General features: G+C 42.2%; 1 protein-coding gene across 4 annotated transcripts in view; it reads left to right on the forward strand.

Moving 5' to 3' along the window:
- Nucleotides 1-14,690, forward strand: part of Elmo1 (engulfment and cell motility 1) — a 517,917-nt gene that overhangs the window by 179,312 nt on the left and 323,915 nt on the right. For all 4 annotated transcript variants that reach the window (XM_038333241.1, XM_038333243.1, XM_038333242.1 and 1 more), the window contains 3 exons: nt 5,328-5,427; nt 11,453-11,604; nt 14,319-14,397. In XM_038333241.1, the coding sequence (XP_038189169.1) occupies nt 5,328-5,427; nt 11,453-11,604; nt 14,319-14,397 (331 nt within the window). The remainder of the gene's footprint in view (nt 1-5,327; nt 5,428-11,452; nt 11,605-14,318; nt 14,398-14,690) is intronic.

Raw genomic sequence — 14,690 nt, forward strand, 5'->3', positions numbered from 1 at the left:
TAAAAACTTAAATCAAAGGAAAGAGATCATTTTATGAATTGAGAAACAATACTGAAGACACTAATTCTCTAAAAATTCTAGTTTAATGCTATATAAATCACTGAAAAAAAATAATGACCCGTGAAATATCTCACTGTGTAAGGGAACTTTTTTCAATCCCTGGAACTCATGGTGAAAGGAGAGAACTAGCTCTTGCAAGTTGTCTTTTGACCTCTACCTCTGTATGTGTGCTATGGAATGTGCGTGTACCCACACATGTACACACGCACACATACACACACTCCCAATCAACCAAACCAAAAAATGAAACCCCCAAACTACATACAAAATAAATAAAAATGTTAAAAATCTAAAACAAAACAAATGAGACAATTCTAAAATTTTAGTTGAAGCATGTAATGGCTAGAATAGCCAAAATAGTCAACAATAAAATCAGAGGCTTGCGTAAGGTGCCCATAAGATTCACTGTAAGACTTGTTATCAGGACAGTATGATATTGACATAAGGAAGACAGGCAGGTAGGCCAGTAGAAATATAACCAATTTAAATGTTCAGGAAAGAAGTCATGAACGTGCCTACTGATACAAATGAAATTGATTCTGGAGGATAAGTAGACTGTCAATTTAGGGATTTAGGTATCTACAACTTCCAATGTAGATAAATGTTACCCATATTTGATAGAAAGTACATGGAAACCTAAACAGGGAACTCTAGCCTGTGACAATTGAGGATCTATTTGCTACTGTTCATGAATAGCTTTAAAAGTTTTCCTTATGTTCATCATTTCTCTGGTTCTTTATTGGGCACACTATCCTAAGAAAACATTTGGATGGCCTTAACTTTTACAAAATTAGCAGCTTAAGTTTACACGCTTGTTTTTAGATTGGCTGCGTTTTGCTGGAATGAAGGTTTCATCTACACGTTGATGAGAAACATTCATTTGAATCATTCCAACACACAAGGTTTGTCAGCTGGGAGAGTGGCTGTCGACTAGCACGTGCAGTTTGTGGCAGTCAGTACTGCAAAATTTTTAGCCTAGCATGTGTGCGCGCGCACACACACACACACACACACACACTAAAATATGTTCTGGAATGTACCATGTGGTTTCTTTCAATTTGTCATTCTTTTAAGGCTTGATCCTCCACTCAGCATTGATTTTCAAAGTAGAACCTGGGTTTTCATCTTTCCTCTGTGGAGTCTGAGTCACTCCCGCAGGAGTGGAAGTAAATATTGACATCAGCATTCAATAAAAGCTGCTATCTCCACTTCATTCAAAGGAGCTCCTTTGATTTAAAATAGAATAAAAATTTAACATGGTATCTTTCCTTGCAGCTGAAGTTTTGTAGTTTAATTGTGAAAAAGCCTTTATGGAAACATACTGTGTCACTTAGCAATTAGCCATAATGATTTATATGTTATTTTTGGAATATGTGTATAACCATATGCTATAATGTGTATTGCGTGCATGTGTATATTGTACCAAATAGCACACATAGTATACTATGTTAACATTGAATGCATTAGGAGGACATTGTGTGATTCTTTCTATCAGTCACCTAGCTATTGCTTTAGAGAATGGGCCAATTCTGACCCAAGAGCATCGTGATAGTCACATAATGAGATACAGCCTTTCTGTTCCTTGTCGGTCATCAGCGTTGATGATGACTGACAAGTTCAGAGTTTGCTATCTGCTGCCTGGGAATTTCTGTTCTTGCTCCTTAATAGCTATCCAGATTGAAGTCTTAGACAACTCAGTTTGGAGATTCAGAAACCAGCACACTTTGTTCCATCTATCTTCCTTTCCTAGGACTTGAAGCCTGTTAAAGGAATCTGTAGAGTTCTTGAACATTTTAAGGGAGAATGATTATCTCCCTAAGGCCATTTGGAATGAGATTATAGCTGGGGAGCTGAGTCATTTTGCCTGTAGATCCCGTTAGAAGGAATATATATGGTTTTTCTGTTGCTTTTAAAGGACCTAATGAAGACAAATGTTGAACCTAAGGCCATGGATACTCCTAGGCTCAGGTAGCTGACTGGAAAGGAAGGGTTGAGCCAGCAGTGGATGCTTTACTGAGCTACTCTTGTTCTTTGGTTGATTCTTCTATTGAAGTCACCAAGTCAGACATTTTGGTGCCGAGTAGAGGCTAGGATGGGATCCTTCTATGAGGGATAAGGCAGACCCTTTTAGTGTCTGTGAACCTTTAGCACATAAGGTATAAGCCACTGCCAGATTGTTCTAAGCTTTGTAATCAAATAAACAAAATAGCCAGTATTACTTCTGAACAATACACACATTATAATGTTTTCACAGCAATACAGATACCTACCCAATCTAATAATAAAATAAATATTACTAATTGAATGTGTTACCTGCTTTTTTATCTTGAAGCATTTTTCTCTTTTAGGGGCCGGTAATGGATTTTTCTCATGACTTACTGTATTTAGGGATACTTCTACAGTTTTATTTAACCTTCCTTGGTTCTTTTCTCTCTTTTTAAAAGCCTATTTTCTACTCATTCTGTTTTTGGCTCTTTCCAATAATGCATTTTCTGTATGGAGTTTTTTTTTGAGGCACAATCCTCTGATGCCACCTAGGGGCACCTGAGAGATCAGGGATCCCTGTGTTGTTCCTGCTTCTAAGAATATAGCCTTATATTTTACACAGTGGGTTGTGTAGTGTGTGAAACCCTGAGCTTCAATTGCTTCTCGAAATCCTCCCTTTATGTGGTGGCATTAGCCATCCCTCATCTGCTGCTCACTGTTCTTCATGCCGTTTGAAGGGCAGGCACATAGTTGGCTCCTTCTTCTTCTTTTTTTTTTTTTAAAAAAAATAACTTCTGGGGTAGGGACCACTATTCTCCTATGGATTCCCTCCTCATTTGCTTTTAATAAATGAAGAAACTGAAGCCAGGATGGTTAAATCACTTGCTATGTAAAACTGGAGGCCAAGCCTTTGCCACGTGACTCGAGGCCACCTAACTGTTTCTTTTCACTGAGTCTCTTCCTCTTTTTTGTCCTGTGGGAGTCACTTCCATTTTGGTGGGTTCCTTTCAGCATGGTGGCTTCCAAGATGAAAGCTGCTTTTTAAAGCTGGACTGAGCAGAACGGCAGCAGGGAGGGGTGTGGAGACGAGGCTGTAGATGAGCCGTGAAACTTTTCTTTACTGTATTAGTTGAAAATAGGGAACTTCAACCTAACTCTGTCATGGGACTTTGAAATGGAGAAATAATATGATGTGTTATTCTGTAGATGTAAAAGTCTGAACAACCAACTAAAAACCGAGTGTGGAAATTCACATTATGATACAATGTAGTAGAGAAGTCCCACGTGGCATTCTGTGATGGTTTCTTTGGTGAGATAGCTCATTGTGGCAGGAACATGGAATTGAGCACGAACTCCTTCTTATGCCAGAAAAAGTACGAGGCCAGGGCTTCACTGCCCTCTTCAGGAGCATAACCCCAGTGATGTAAAGACAGCTCATCAAGTCCCATCTCTCCAGCTTCCACTAGTTCCCAGCAGTGCCTAGGCGGGCAAAGCCTTAAATACGTGGCGTTTGGAGAATGTTGTTCCAAACTACAGCACTTCCTATCCCCGTTTGAGAAGACAGTGCTGGCAGTGCTGAGGCAGTGAGCCCATTAAGTGGCATTAAGTGCCGTTGTTATCTCCAAAGATGCTGGGGTCTCTGCAGCTCCCATGGCTAGCAGAGTAATCATCTGTGGGAGGCAAGGAGGTAGGTAGGCTCATTGTGACTCAGCAACCAGTGTTAGTTCAGACTTTGAGAGTCTGACCCTGAGTATTTGTTTTAGGCATATTTAAGTATAGCACAATTTGGTAAAATTTTTTCCTGGTGACAAACTCAGCCCCATATGCACAATAAAGCATAGGTCATGACTACATTGAAATGCTTTGTAGAGTACGTGGGACATCTCCCATAAATATGGGTTCTGTAGATTGACTACATGTGAAGCCTTCCACAAAGATGGTTTCTATAGACGGACAGGCTCACAATAAGAGTCCAGGGGCCTCTCCAGTACTTATCTGTGAGCACGAGAACTTCCATGCCTCCCACATATAGACATTCCTTAAAACCCAATGGCTAAAGATAAAATCCTAGCTAAGGTAAAACAAGTGAGTTTACTTATATGTGTATATACATGCAAGCATACAGAGCAGTGATTCTCAATCTTAATGCTTCGACCCTAGTGACCCCGCCATTAAATTATTTTGCTGCTACTTCATAACTATAATTTTGTAACTGTTATAAATCCTAATGTAAAAATCTGATATATGACTCTAAAGGGGTTGAGAATCACTGGTATAGAGCACATGAATGCTGTTTTGAGATTTCTTTTGATTTATTTGTATACATGTGTTTATGTTCCTGTGTGCATAAGAGCCTGTAGAGGCAGAAGAGGGCTTTGGATTCCTCGGGAGCTGAAATTGCACTACAGGTGGTTGTGAGTCACCCAACATGAGTGCTGGGAACTGAACTCTTGGCCCTCTTCAAGGGCGGCAGGAGTGCTTAACCCCTGAGACATCTTTTCCTTGCCTTTGAATCCTGTCTCAAGGGCTAGTGCTACAGGGAGCCCACCAGAGATGGCCACCCAGACAGTTTGTAGCCAGCTGCCTACACTTGGGTATTTGGACCTACATGAAGCCCTGAGCATTTAGACCAAGGGGTTTTAAAGGCAAAACCCATATCTTGTCATCTTGCTCAACGGCTGTGGGGGGGGGCGGGATTTGCACAAGCAAGCATTTTAATAGAAGCTAAGATAAGCTGCTGGTAGGGGGCTCTGTGCAAGCAAGCAGCAAGAATATAAGATGGAAGAAGATTTGCATTGTCTTGGCCTGTCACATTAGTATGCTTAATATAATTATTTTTAAGTTTTCTTCCTGATTCCTGTGGCCCATAAATTTCCTCTTTTAATTCATCTGTCATTTGCTGAGAAGTCACTTAAGCTAACCTGAAAACTTTTAGCCTTCACCCCCGGTCAAGTGCTCTGCATGCATCTTGTGGTTACATAGCAATTATCCAGCTTCCCCATGAAGTAAACAGAGTCTCAGAGCAGTCAAGTGAATTGTCCAATGCGACACAGCTCCCCAAAGTGTGGCCCACATAAGGCAAACCTGTTCAGTCACTGACTCTCCTTGGTTGTTTTGAGTTTCTGCCCTTTCCCATAATGTGTATATGAGTATTTCCTGTTAGTGTCCAGCTTTTTTTCCTATGGTCTTTGATCATTTGACTTTCCTAAACCTTCTCATGTCTACATTATTCCTGGTGCTCATCTTTGGGTCTGTGACTCTGATGTCTCTTGTTTTTGCAGCTTTGGAGACATGTTGTCCTTCACTTTGACAGCCTTTGTGGAGCTAATGGACCATGGCATCGTGTCATGGGATACATTCTCAGTGGCATTCATAAAGAAGGTAATGTAGTCTGTGCTTTCCTAAGCTCAACACTGTTCCTCTTCTCCCCATACATAATTCTCTGCATTGTGGGTGCTTTATAATTGCTTCCTTTAGTTCTTTATGTCGAAAGATGGAATAATTTTGGTGGTATTCGAATGCTGTATGAAAATTGTATTTTGATCCCCACAGAGATCATAAATGGTAGCATGTGAGAACCTAGAGTTAAGGAGAAATCAAATTTCTCTGCTCCAATAAGTGCACGGTATAGCTATAGATCTTAAGACCTCAGCACGTGACAGAGATTGGGTTAACTGGGAATGTTATGGACTTTTCAGATCTTACAGTCCACTTTCAGGGACTCACCTCCTAATCCTTTCCAAGCAGTTCATCAACTGGGGACTAAGCATGCACATATAAAAGCCTAGGGGGACCATTTTCATTCAGACCACCCTACTTGCTTAAGGGCTAATGTTACTGGTTTTTCCATTTGATGTTCTTTTTGGAAAACTACTTTAAATAAGGCAGGAAAGAAACTCTGCAACAGGGTGTTGGCAGTGGAAGCAGGCCATTGCATAGTTATTTAAGGTAAGAGCTAATTGGAAGCGAAGGGACTTATTGACAGATTTCTAAATATTTCCTGTCATACGTCTATGAACTCAGTTTAGAAAAGTTAAAGAGGATCACAGCATTGCCAGTGTGACCGAATTGCTAAAAGGAAGCTATTATAGATGATAAAATCAAAAGCATACACCTGTGTCACAAAGCATTCAGCTGTTGGTGGCAGGGGCTATAGGCAATATATTTTGAGACTAGAACATGAATTGCCAGGCCCTGTCTTCCTAGAATAAGCTCTAGAGAAACAAATCTACACATGAAGGAACTGGGTTTTCTGGAATTTTATACTTATTTTTTTTTTTAACAGTTTCTGAATTTATAGCAGGCCTTGTTTCCCAATCCAAATGTCCTGTTCCTCATGTGTCAGAGACCCTCTGGGGAGTGATGACACCATTTGAATAGGAGCTCCCTGCAGGCAGTCGCGTCTGCTCACTGGCATTAGCTGTCACTGTTCTCACTGCTGTTGTCATTGTCATCATCCTCGTCTTCTTCCTCCTTCTCTTCCTCTTCTTCCTCTCCTGCTTCTCCTCTTCATCCTCCTTCTCCCCCTCCTCCTCCTTTTGTGCAGCTAAACCTAGCTTCTCTTGATGAGGAGCGGGGACAGTGATTTGGAGGTCGGCAGGGGCATGGTGAAGGGGAATCTCCTCCTCGGTGGCATGGGCCAGAGTGCTTTCTTCTTAGCCGCGTCTGTGCTTCCTCACAGGCACAGAGCCCATAGGTGGTTTCCTATCTGGCCCTGTCTGCTGTGCTTCCTCCCAGGTCTTCCCAGAAGACTTCAGGGATTCTTGTTTCTATATGAGCCACCTCCGAGCAAGAGAAGCATTTATTTTTAAAAGAAAATTTTAGAAGTTGAAAAATGAAAAAGTTGAAGGAACGTGGTGAAACTTGATTTGAATATATTTTCAAGTAGAATGCTCCTTGTCAGTGTAGTGTGAAGCGGCGGGCTGCGTTCCCGCCGCCCAGTTCCCAGCAACCGGCTAGCTTTCCGCCACCCGGCCGCCGGCTAGCTTTACACCCGAAATAATTACACGGAAACTGTATTCTTTTAAAACACTGCCTGGCCCATAGTTTCAGCCTCTTATTAGTTAATTCTCACATCTTCCTTTAACCCATATTTAGTAATCTGGGTAGCACCACGAGTTGTGGCTTACCAGGAGAGATCTTAACCTGCGTCCATCTCGGAGAGGAGCAGCATGGAGACTCACTATGGCGAATTGCTGAAGCGTCTCCCCCACTCTACTTCCTTGTTCCCACAATTCTGTTCTGTCTACTCCACCTACCTAATTTTCTGTTCTTAAAGGGCCAAGGCAGTTTTCTTTATTAATTAACCAATGAAAGAAACATAGACAGATAACTCTCCTCCATCATGTCAGGAGTAAGGAATAACAAAGTTTTGTTTTCTAAATGATGTGAGTTAAGTGTTCAGAGGCAATGGAAGTAATTTAGTTTTCTAAATAGCCAGAGAAGCAATTATTTTTTTTAAAAAAATTTTTTTTGAAGTTGAAAAACAGAAGGAACCTAGTGAAACTTGATTTAAATGTATTTTCAAGTAAAATGCTCCTTGTCAGGAGTCAGCAATAACAAAGCTTTGTTTCTTTAAATGATGTGAGTTAAGTGTTCAGAGACAATGGAAGTAATTTAGTTTTCTAACTAGTTATGATGATTCCAATTCCCTTTAAATTAAATTTAAAATCACATTCAAACTAAGGATGCAAAAGCTAATTGTCTTGGCATTTTAAATCAAAACTGAAGCATTTTTAGCAGCAGTGTATTTCATAAATTCTTGTTCTAATTTCCATTGCATTGCTTCTTAGATAGGAGAATTTGTAAAACAGCAGAAAACTACTTACGTTATAGAAAGTCAACCCCTTTTTATTTATTAGCTAGGCCAAATTCAACATTCTGAGCACCTGGATTTGTGTGCAGGGACCTTTTCTAAATAGAGATGTATCTCAATAAAATCTAGGTAAGAAACACACAGAGCTGCCTCTCCCTGTGTTCCACATTGGTTTCCAATGCCAAATTCACACACTAGTGTGCAGAAACAGCTTTGCCCTGCTAACCTCTGCTTCTTTTCCTGTGACTTTATCTTTGTCAGCGTGGCTCTGGGTTCTAGTTTGCAAACTGGCTGCAGCAGATCACATTTTACAAAGCTCGGACACTTCTCCATTTGTGAATAATGCGGTTGCCTTGCAAAGACTTGGCACTTAGAGAAAGAGTGCGCAACCATCAGAAAAGAAGGAAATAATAGAACATTCTGTGTTAGGAGTCGGTATCCTCCCAGCCACATAAAATATCAGTGTTTTGTCTTGGAGAGAAAGTCTCATACAGACGCTCCTAGGACCTGGCTCACCTTACAGATATTTTCCATGCCGACACAGACATTCAAGCATCTTGTTCTTTGACCCAATGAGTTTTGCCTTTTGGAACCTGGAGAGATTTTTGAGCCCCTGCAAATTTGTCATGCAGCTTCATGATAACTATGGGTGGCGTTTTAAAGTTTGAATAGCATTCAAGATATCTGAAATCTAAAAAGTATTTTTGCTACCATTGGGTTACATTACTGTTGGTGTCTCTTATATTGTGTGCGTCTCTGTTTCTGTTTCTGTCTCTGTCTCTGTCTCTCTGTCTCTGTTTGTCTCTCTCTCTCTGTGTGTGTGTGTGGCTGGTGGGGTTTGTACATGCTTGTGTGAGTGTACATGTTTGTGTTGGTGCACATGCTTGCGTGTTGTGGTGAGGTCAGAAGTCATCTTTGAATGTTGGTCCTCTGGAGCCATTTATCTTGGACTTTTAGACAAAGACTTGAAGCTTACTAATTATGCTAGGTCAGCAAGCCTCAGGGATCCACCTGCTATCCTCCCAGTGATAGATTACAGGCCCACACCGTTACACTTGACTTTTCACATGGGATCAAACATTGGGCCTTATGCTTGCGCTACAAGCACTTAGCTGAGCTATTGCTCCTGCAGCCCTGCCCCCTGGCGGTTTAAAAGTTACTCAGATATTCCTCTCACTTACTGATTTGCATAAATGAGTGGCATGAGGAAAGCTGCATGCATACTTATTACCAACTCATCTAGTGTCACTGCCTTCTGGATACAGACTACCTTTCACCAGTCTGTGCCGTGCCTGGCTGAGCTGTATCACCTGCCTTGGTGAAGGCTCAAGGATATATGGGAGATGCTGAAAGGTACAGGAAGCATTGTTAATCTAGAATTTAACTGGGTGATCTCTAATCTCCGCTAGCTGTTTTGTCATCTGTAGTTTACAAACTGGGCACCGAGGATGTTTGTACTTTCACTAAGGAGTTTGTCTCTAGCTTCCTGGAAGAAGACAGTCATTGCATTTGCTTAGATCACTCCCTACTGAAAGTATTGAGACATTTCAGAGTCTGGCTACAGCCCCTGCTAGGTAACAACAAAAGGAAGAGGCCAGTTTTAAAGCTTGTTTGATGTTTATATCAGTTCTGTGTGAGTACTCTGATAAACTGGGCACACACTCTCTACCAGGCCTGTTCCCAACTCCGGGCTTCTGTAAAATGCTCTTTAGGTGAAATGTTTTAGGCATAACTGGTTGTTACTCTGTGTCAAAGGAGAGGTGATTTCATAGAAAAGAATTATAAAGAGTATAAATGAATGTGAACAATTAGTTCCTAGATGAGAAATACAGAGGCATGGCACCTAAAAATGAAGCATGGGTGGCAAAGGTAATGCCTTAAATGAAAGCAAAGATCATAGGGGAACCCCACTCTGTCCCATTGTGTGAGGAGAGAATTAATGTTTTGCGAAGAATTGAAAACCTGTTTTAAGAAGGCATACTTCATCTTAGAAAACATTTGAGAGTACCAATGGAATATTTTGAGGAAGTAATTATTGTCGGGCTGTTTATGGAAGTAAGTGGTAAGTTTCCATTTAACGAAAAAGTTGGCCAGGTTCTAGAGAGATGGCTGAGCAGTTAAGAGACTGGGTGTTCTTCTACAGGATTTGAGTTCAGTTCCCAGGACCCACGCTGCTGCTCACAACCAGGAGATCTGACTCCCTGCCTGGCCTCTGAGGGCACCAGGTACATAAGTGGAGCATAGACATGAACACCGTGAGGGCAGCTGGGCTTTTCTCATAGACAGTGGACTTGCAGGAAGAGAGATGGTGTGCACATGGTGGATTTTGTAGATTGTAACAGATGTGAGAATTGCAGCAAGAGCATGCCAGGGACAGTAAACACATTTAAGTGAGAGGAACTGAGATGGTCTTTTAAGGATCTTAAAATCCCCGCACACTTCCTGCAGTTCGTGCTATAAAAACAATGTGTGTTGTGTAAAACCTCATGGCGCTGAACTGCTTTATTGCTTCCCGTTGCCACATGGATCTGGTGGGAGAGTCAGCCAAGACCCCATCCCTGCCTCACCACTGGCCCTCACGCGGAAACCATGGCATGGCAGCCGGAAACTGCCAGGGCTACTTTGTATGGAAGTTCAGGAATAGAGAGGTTTGGGGGAAAGGGGTACATGGCATGGCACAAAGGTAGAAACTGGTGCTGACAGAGGGAGCCCAGTGTCGACCGTCATAGAATCAAGCCAGGCTGCTCTGAAGCCATCCTTGTGTTGATGTCATTAACACTCTTTAGTAGGAGCTGTCAACAGACAGCAATGACTTTTAATGAGGTCTCCAGAATAAAACGTTTATGGTGCTCATGTGTTAGGATTGCTATTCTAACCCTGTGCTTTATTTCTCTCTTACATTGTGATTTATTGTATTTAGGTTTTTGCTGATTAATTTCTTAAAGGCTATGTTTTACATACTAAGCTATTATCCTAGCACTGCTAATTTCAGTGACTTCTGTTTGCTACATGTAGCATGATTCAAGAGAAATGTTTAATTTAGCCACAGGAAATTGAAAGCATAGGGATATAATTATTTTTTTTTATTTAAGAATAGCCAGAAGAGTGGGTAGGTGCAGAACTTTACCTGTGAAATTATATTGACAAGTATGATTTGGGGCTTTCAGCACCTTAAGGACATAGCAGGAATACAGCAAGAACATAAAAGTCATGGGTCTGGATTATGTGGATGAAGGAGCAGTTTAGGACATGGGGAAGAGTGGCCATCGGCAAAGTTGAGATTGCTCTTTTAGACAAGAGGGCTCATAATGAGTCTGTTCCTGAAAGTGGAACATCAGAATATCAATCCTGGCAGGATAGTCCTTACAAGAGGCAGTTATTGCTAAGTCATAAAAAAGACTGCTGTGTTTTGCGATGACTCATGGACATTGTTAGTTCCACGTGTTTCTTGGTCTTTTGCATAGGTTGCATCCGCAGGGCCTTGTTCTTCACTGAGCTCGCCGATTCCTGCAGTTGCTCCCTGCTGGACTTCTTTGTTTGGCTTACCACCCATGCACGAGCAGTCATTTGTGCCCTAATTTTGTTTTTCAGATAGCAAGCTTTGTGAACAAGTCTGCCATAGACATCTCAATCCTGCAGAGGTCCTTGGCCATTTTGGAGTCCATGGTTCTCAACAGCCATGATCTCTACCAAAAGGTAGCCCAGGAGATCACCATTGGCCAACTCATTCCTCATCTTCAGGGGTAAGCACGCTAGGCACTCTTGTGCCGTGTTTCTGGAGAACAGTCACTCGGGTGGCTTGATAAACACTGTGTGTTGGTTTAGTTACATGCACAAAAAGCTTTGATTTGGTACCAAACCAGGTGCTCCTCTTATCCGTCATCACACTGCAGTGGCAGAGTGACTCTGTGCTCCACATCTGCAGTCCCCAGTGCCTAGGCTGTAGGACACACTCAGCTCTGGTAAATTTTGAGAGACATATATTGAATTGTCCTTCTTAGAAGACGTACTATGATCATTTCTCAGTTAAGGTCTCAACAGTCTGCCCTACCTATAGAATATTTTCTGTTGCACAGGGACTATTTTTATAATAACTTTGGCATTTTAAGTAGGATTTTTCTTTTAGATTTAATTTTTAAAATACGTTCTTTGAGAATTTCATACAATGTGTTTAGATTATATTTATTCCCCTCCCCCAGCTCCTCCCAGATCTCTCCACTTGCTATGCATCCCACTTCATGTTCTGTCTCTCCGAGTCTAGATCTGCTTTCCTCTTCCCTTCGTGGTCCCTCTCTACTTTCCTGGCTTCTGTAGTTACTCCAGATTAATATGTATTGAAACCTAATGATTTGGAGCTAGGATCCATATATGAGAAAGCACATGAGGCGTTTGTCCTTTTGAGTCTGGGTTACCGTTACTAGGGATATCTAAAGGGAGGCTTCTTTCACCAATAAAATAATGAATGAATAAAACACATACATTTTATTGCTTAAAAGCCTAATTAGGGTGTGGAAGTTAGACAATTACCCTCAAGTCCTGCAATCTTTGGTGCTTTCCGCATTTTTCTACTTTTTGGTAATCTAGAAGGGTGCTTCTGAAGAGAACCCTGAGGGGTACTCTGTTGTGTGATGTGGCTTGTTATATTTAAATACTGGTCGCTTCTGTTGGCAAGAAAACATTGTAAGCTAACTCACACAAGAAGGGAGTTAGAAGGTCATGAAGATGCCTTGTAGAGACCGGAAGTGATTTAAGGAGATGTGTTTTAGGAAATACTTTCCCCGGCATCAAGGGGACCTGGCTCCCAATGACTCTCACTTCTGTTATCTCCAAGGTTCTATCATATTTACTTATTCCTTTTTTTCTTTTTCAGAGGTTTGTTTTTATTATTCTATTAGTCATGTGTGTGTCTCTGTATACATGTACACATGCGCACACATGTATGGGTACCCTCAGAGGCCAGATGAGGGAAATGAATCTCCTTAGTTAGAGTTACAGGTGGTTGTGAGCTGCCCAGTGTGGATGCTGGGAACTGGGGGACTAAACTCGGGTCCTCTGCAAGAGCAGCAAGTGTTTTATTATTTTATTTATTTTTTTTATTTAGTAAAAATTTCCGCCTCCTCCCCGCCTCCTATTTACTCCCCTCCCTCCTCCACTCTCCCTCCCTCTCCTGACCAGAGAGCAGTAAGGGTTCCCTGCCCTATGGGAAGTCCAAGTTCCTCCCCCCTCCATCCAGGTCTAGGAAGGTGAGCATCCAAGCAGGCCAGGCCCCCCCCCCAAAGCCAGTATGTGTAGTAGGGTCCAAATCCCGTGTCATTGTCCTTGGCTTCTCAGCAGCCCTCATTGTCTGCCATGTTCAGGGAGACCGGTTTTATCTAAGAATTAACCTAACCGAACCATGGGAGATGGTGATCTAAGAGTAATGTGAGGTGATCAACCCAGCAGTTCTCCATACACTGAAGATGCTGACATATTTTTGTAGCATAACCTACAAAAGTACAGTAGATGTTAATTTATTTGGAATTATGGGGATGAGCACAATTTCAAACTTAAGTCAGAGAAGCTGTGGACTGGCCCCTGTGACTCAGCTCACTCGCCAGAAGGACAGTTCTGTGTGCAGTCTCACTGAAAATGACACTGGCTCACTGTCTCTGAATGTGAACGTTGTTGACTTCACTGTTTGAAATTTTATTTCTGAATCTCAGGGCCACAAATGTTCATTTGCAGTGCAGTTCACTACAAAAAAGGAGCCTGTTGTTCACCAAGTGCTATGTTAAGGATGGAGGTGCAGTTTCTAATTTTGTCTTCTGTATAGCAACCCTGGGAAATAGCATCTTCCCTAAGTGCAGCTCTGAGGCTCGTGGTTTCTGCCTCGAACCCTTATTTCCTGCTGCCACTTGGCTTCCCCCAGATCTTTGCTTCCTTTGGAATTTCTGCTCTCTTTCCAGTGAAAAGCAAATTTTTACAACAAAAATGCCAACACTTATTGTATTTCAAGGTTTCTATTTGCCAACAACTTTATAGGATATATAACATTGCCATGGGAACAAAGCTGTTTCCTTTAGATAAGCCCAGGGATGTTGAGACATCTACAACTGCTCCCTCACGTGTATCAGGCATTGAACAGAAAATCTCTCCCTCCCTCCCTCCCTCCTTCCCTCCCCCCCCTCTCTCTTTCACACACACACACACACACACACCTTACATTATCTGGTACTTGATAAAGAAAGTAGAGTCAGGCAATAGCCTCATGAACTGGTCTCCTTTGACCACCTAGTAGAATAGTAACTGAGCATCTGCTCTGTCCAGCCCAGGCATGCTGGGAATACATTGCCAGTGCTACCCACGTTTTCTAGGCCCCACCTGTCTCACTGGTGAAGGACTGCGGTGTTTGTGTGTGGCACTGGGCTGACTCAGGGCTAGCCTCTTCTCATTTCCTGTCTTGTTTGGATTGTTCCAGGACAGATCAAGAAATCCAGACTTACACTATTGCTGTAATCAACGCGCTTTTCCTGAAGGCCCCTGACGAGAGGAGGCAGGTGAGTGATAGTTCTCCAGCCCCCAGGCTGTGATGAGGATTGGTGCTAGGAACTCTACGCGAAGACATGATTTCTTCTTCCCCTCTGTAAGCTGTCTGAAAGTGGGCGCTACAGAGCAGCCATGCTGTGCAGGTTGGCCAGGACACGGGAGGAGAAAGTAGCTGAAGATGCATAAATGCTTGGCTGGGGAGGAACACTAGGAGTGTGGCATCAAGAAAGTCTTTTCCTGTGAAGAGCATGAAGACGGAGAAGCAGTGCGATCCAGGGCATAGGCTGGGAACAAGAAGAAGCAG

Source organism: Arvicola amphibius, chromosome 6 (assembly GCF_903992535.2).
Source record: "Arvicola amphibius chromosome 6, mArvAmp1.2, whole genome shotgun sequence".
NCBI classification, from domain to species: Eukaryota; Metazoa; Chordata; class Mammalia; order Rodentia; family Cricetidae; genus Arvicola; species Arvicola amphibius.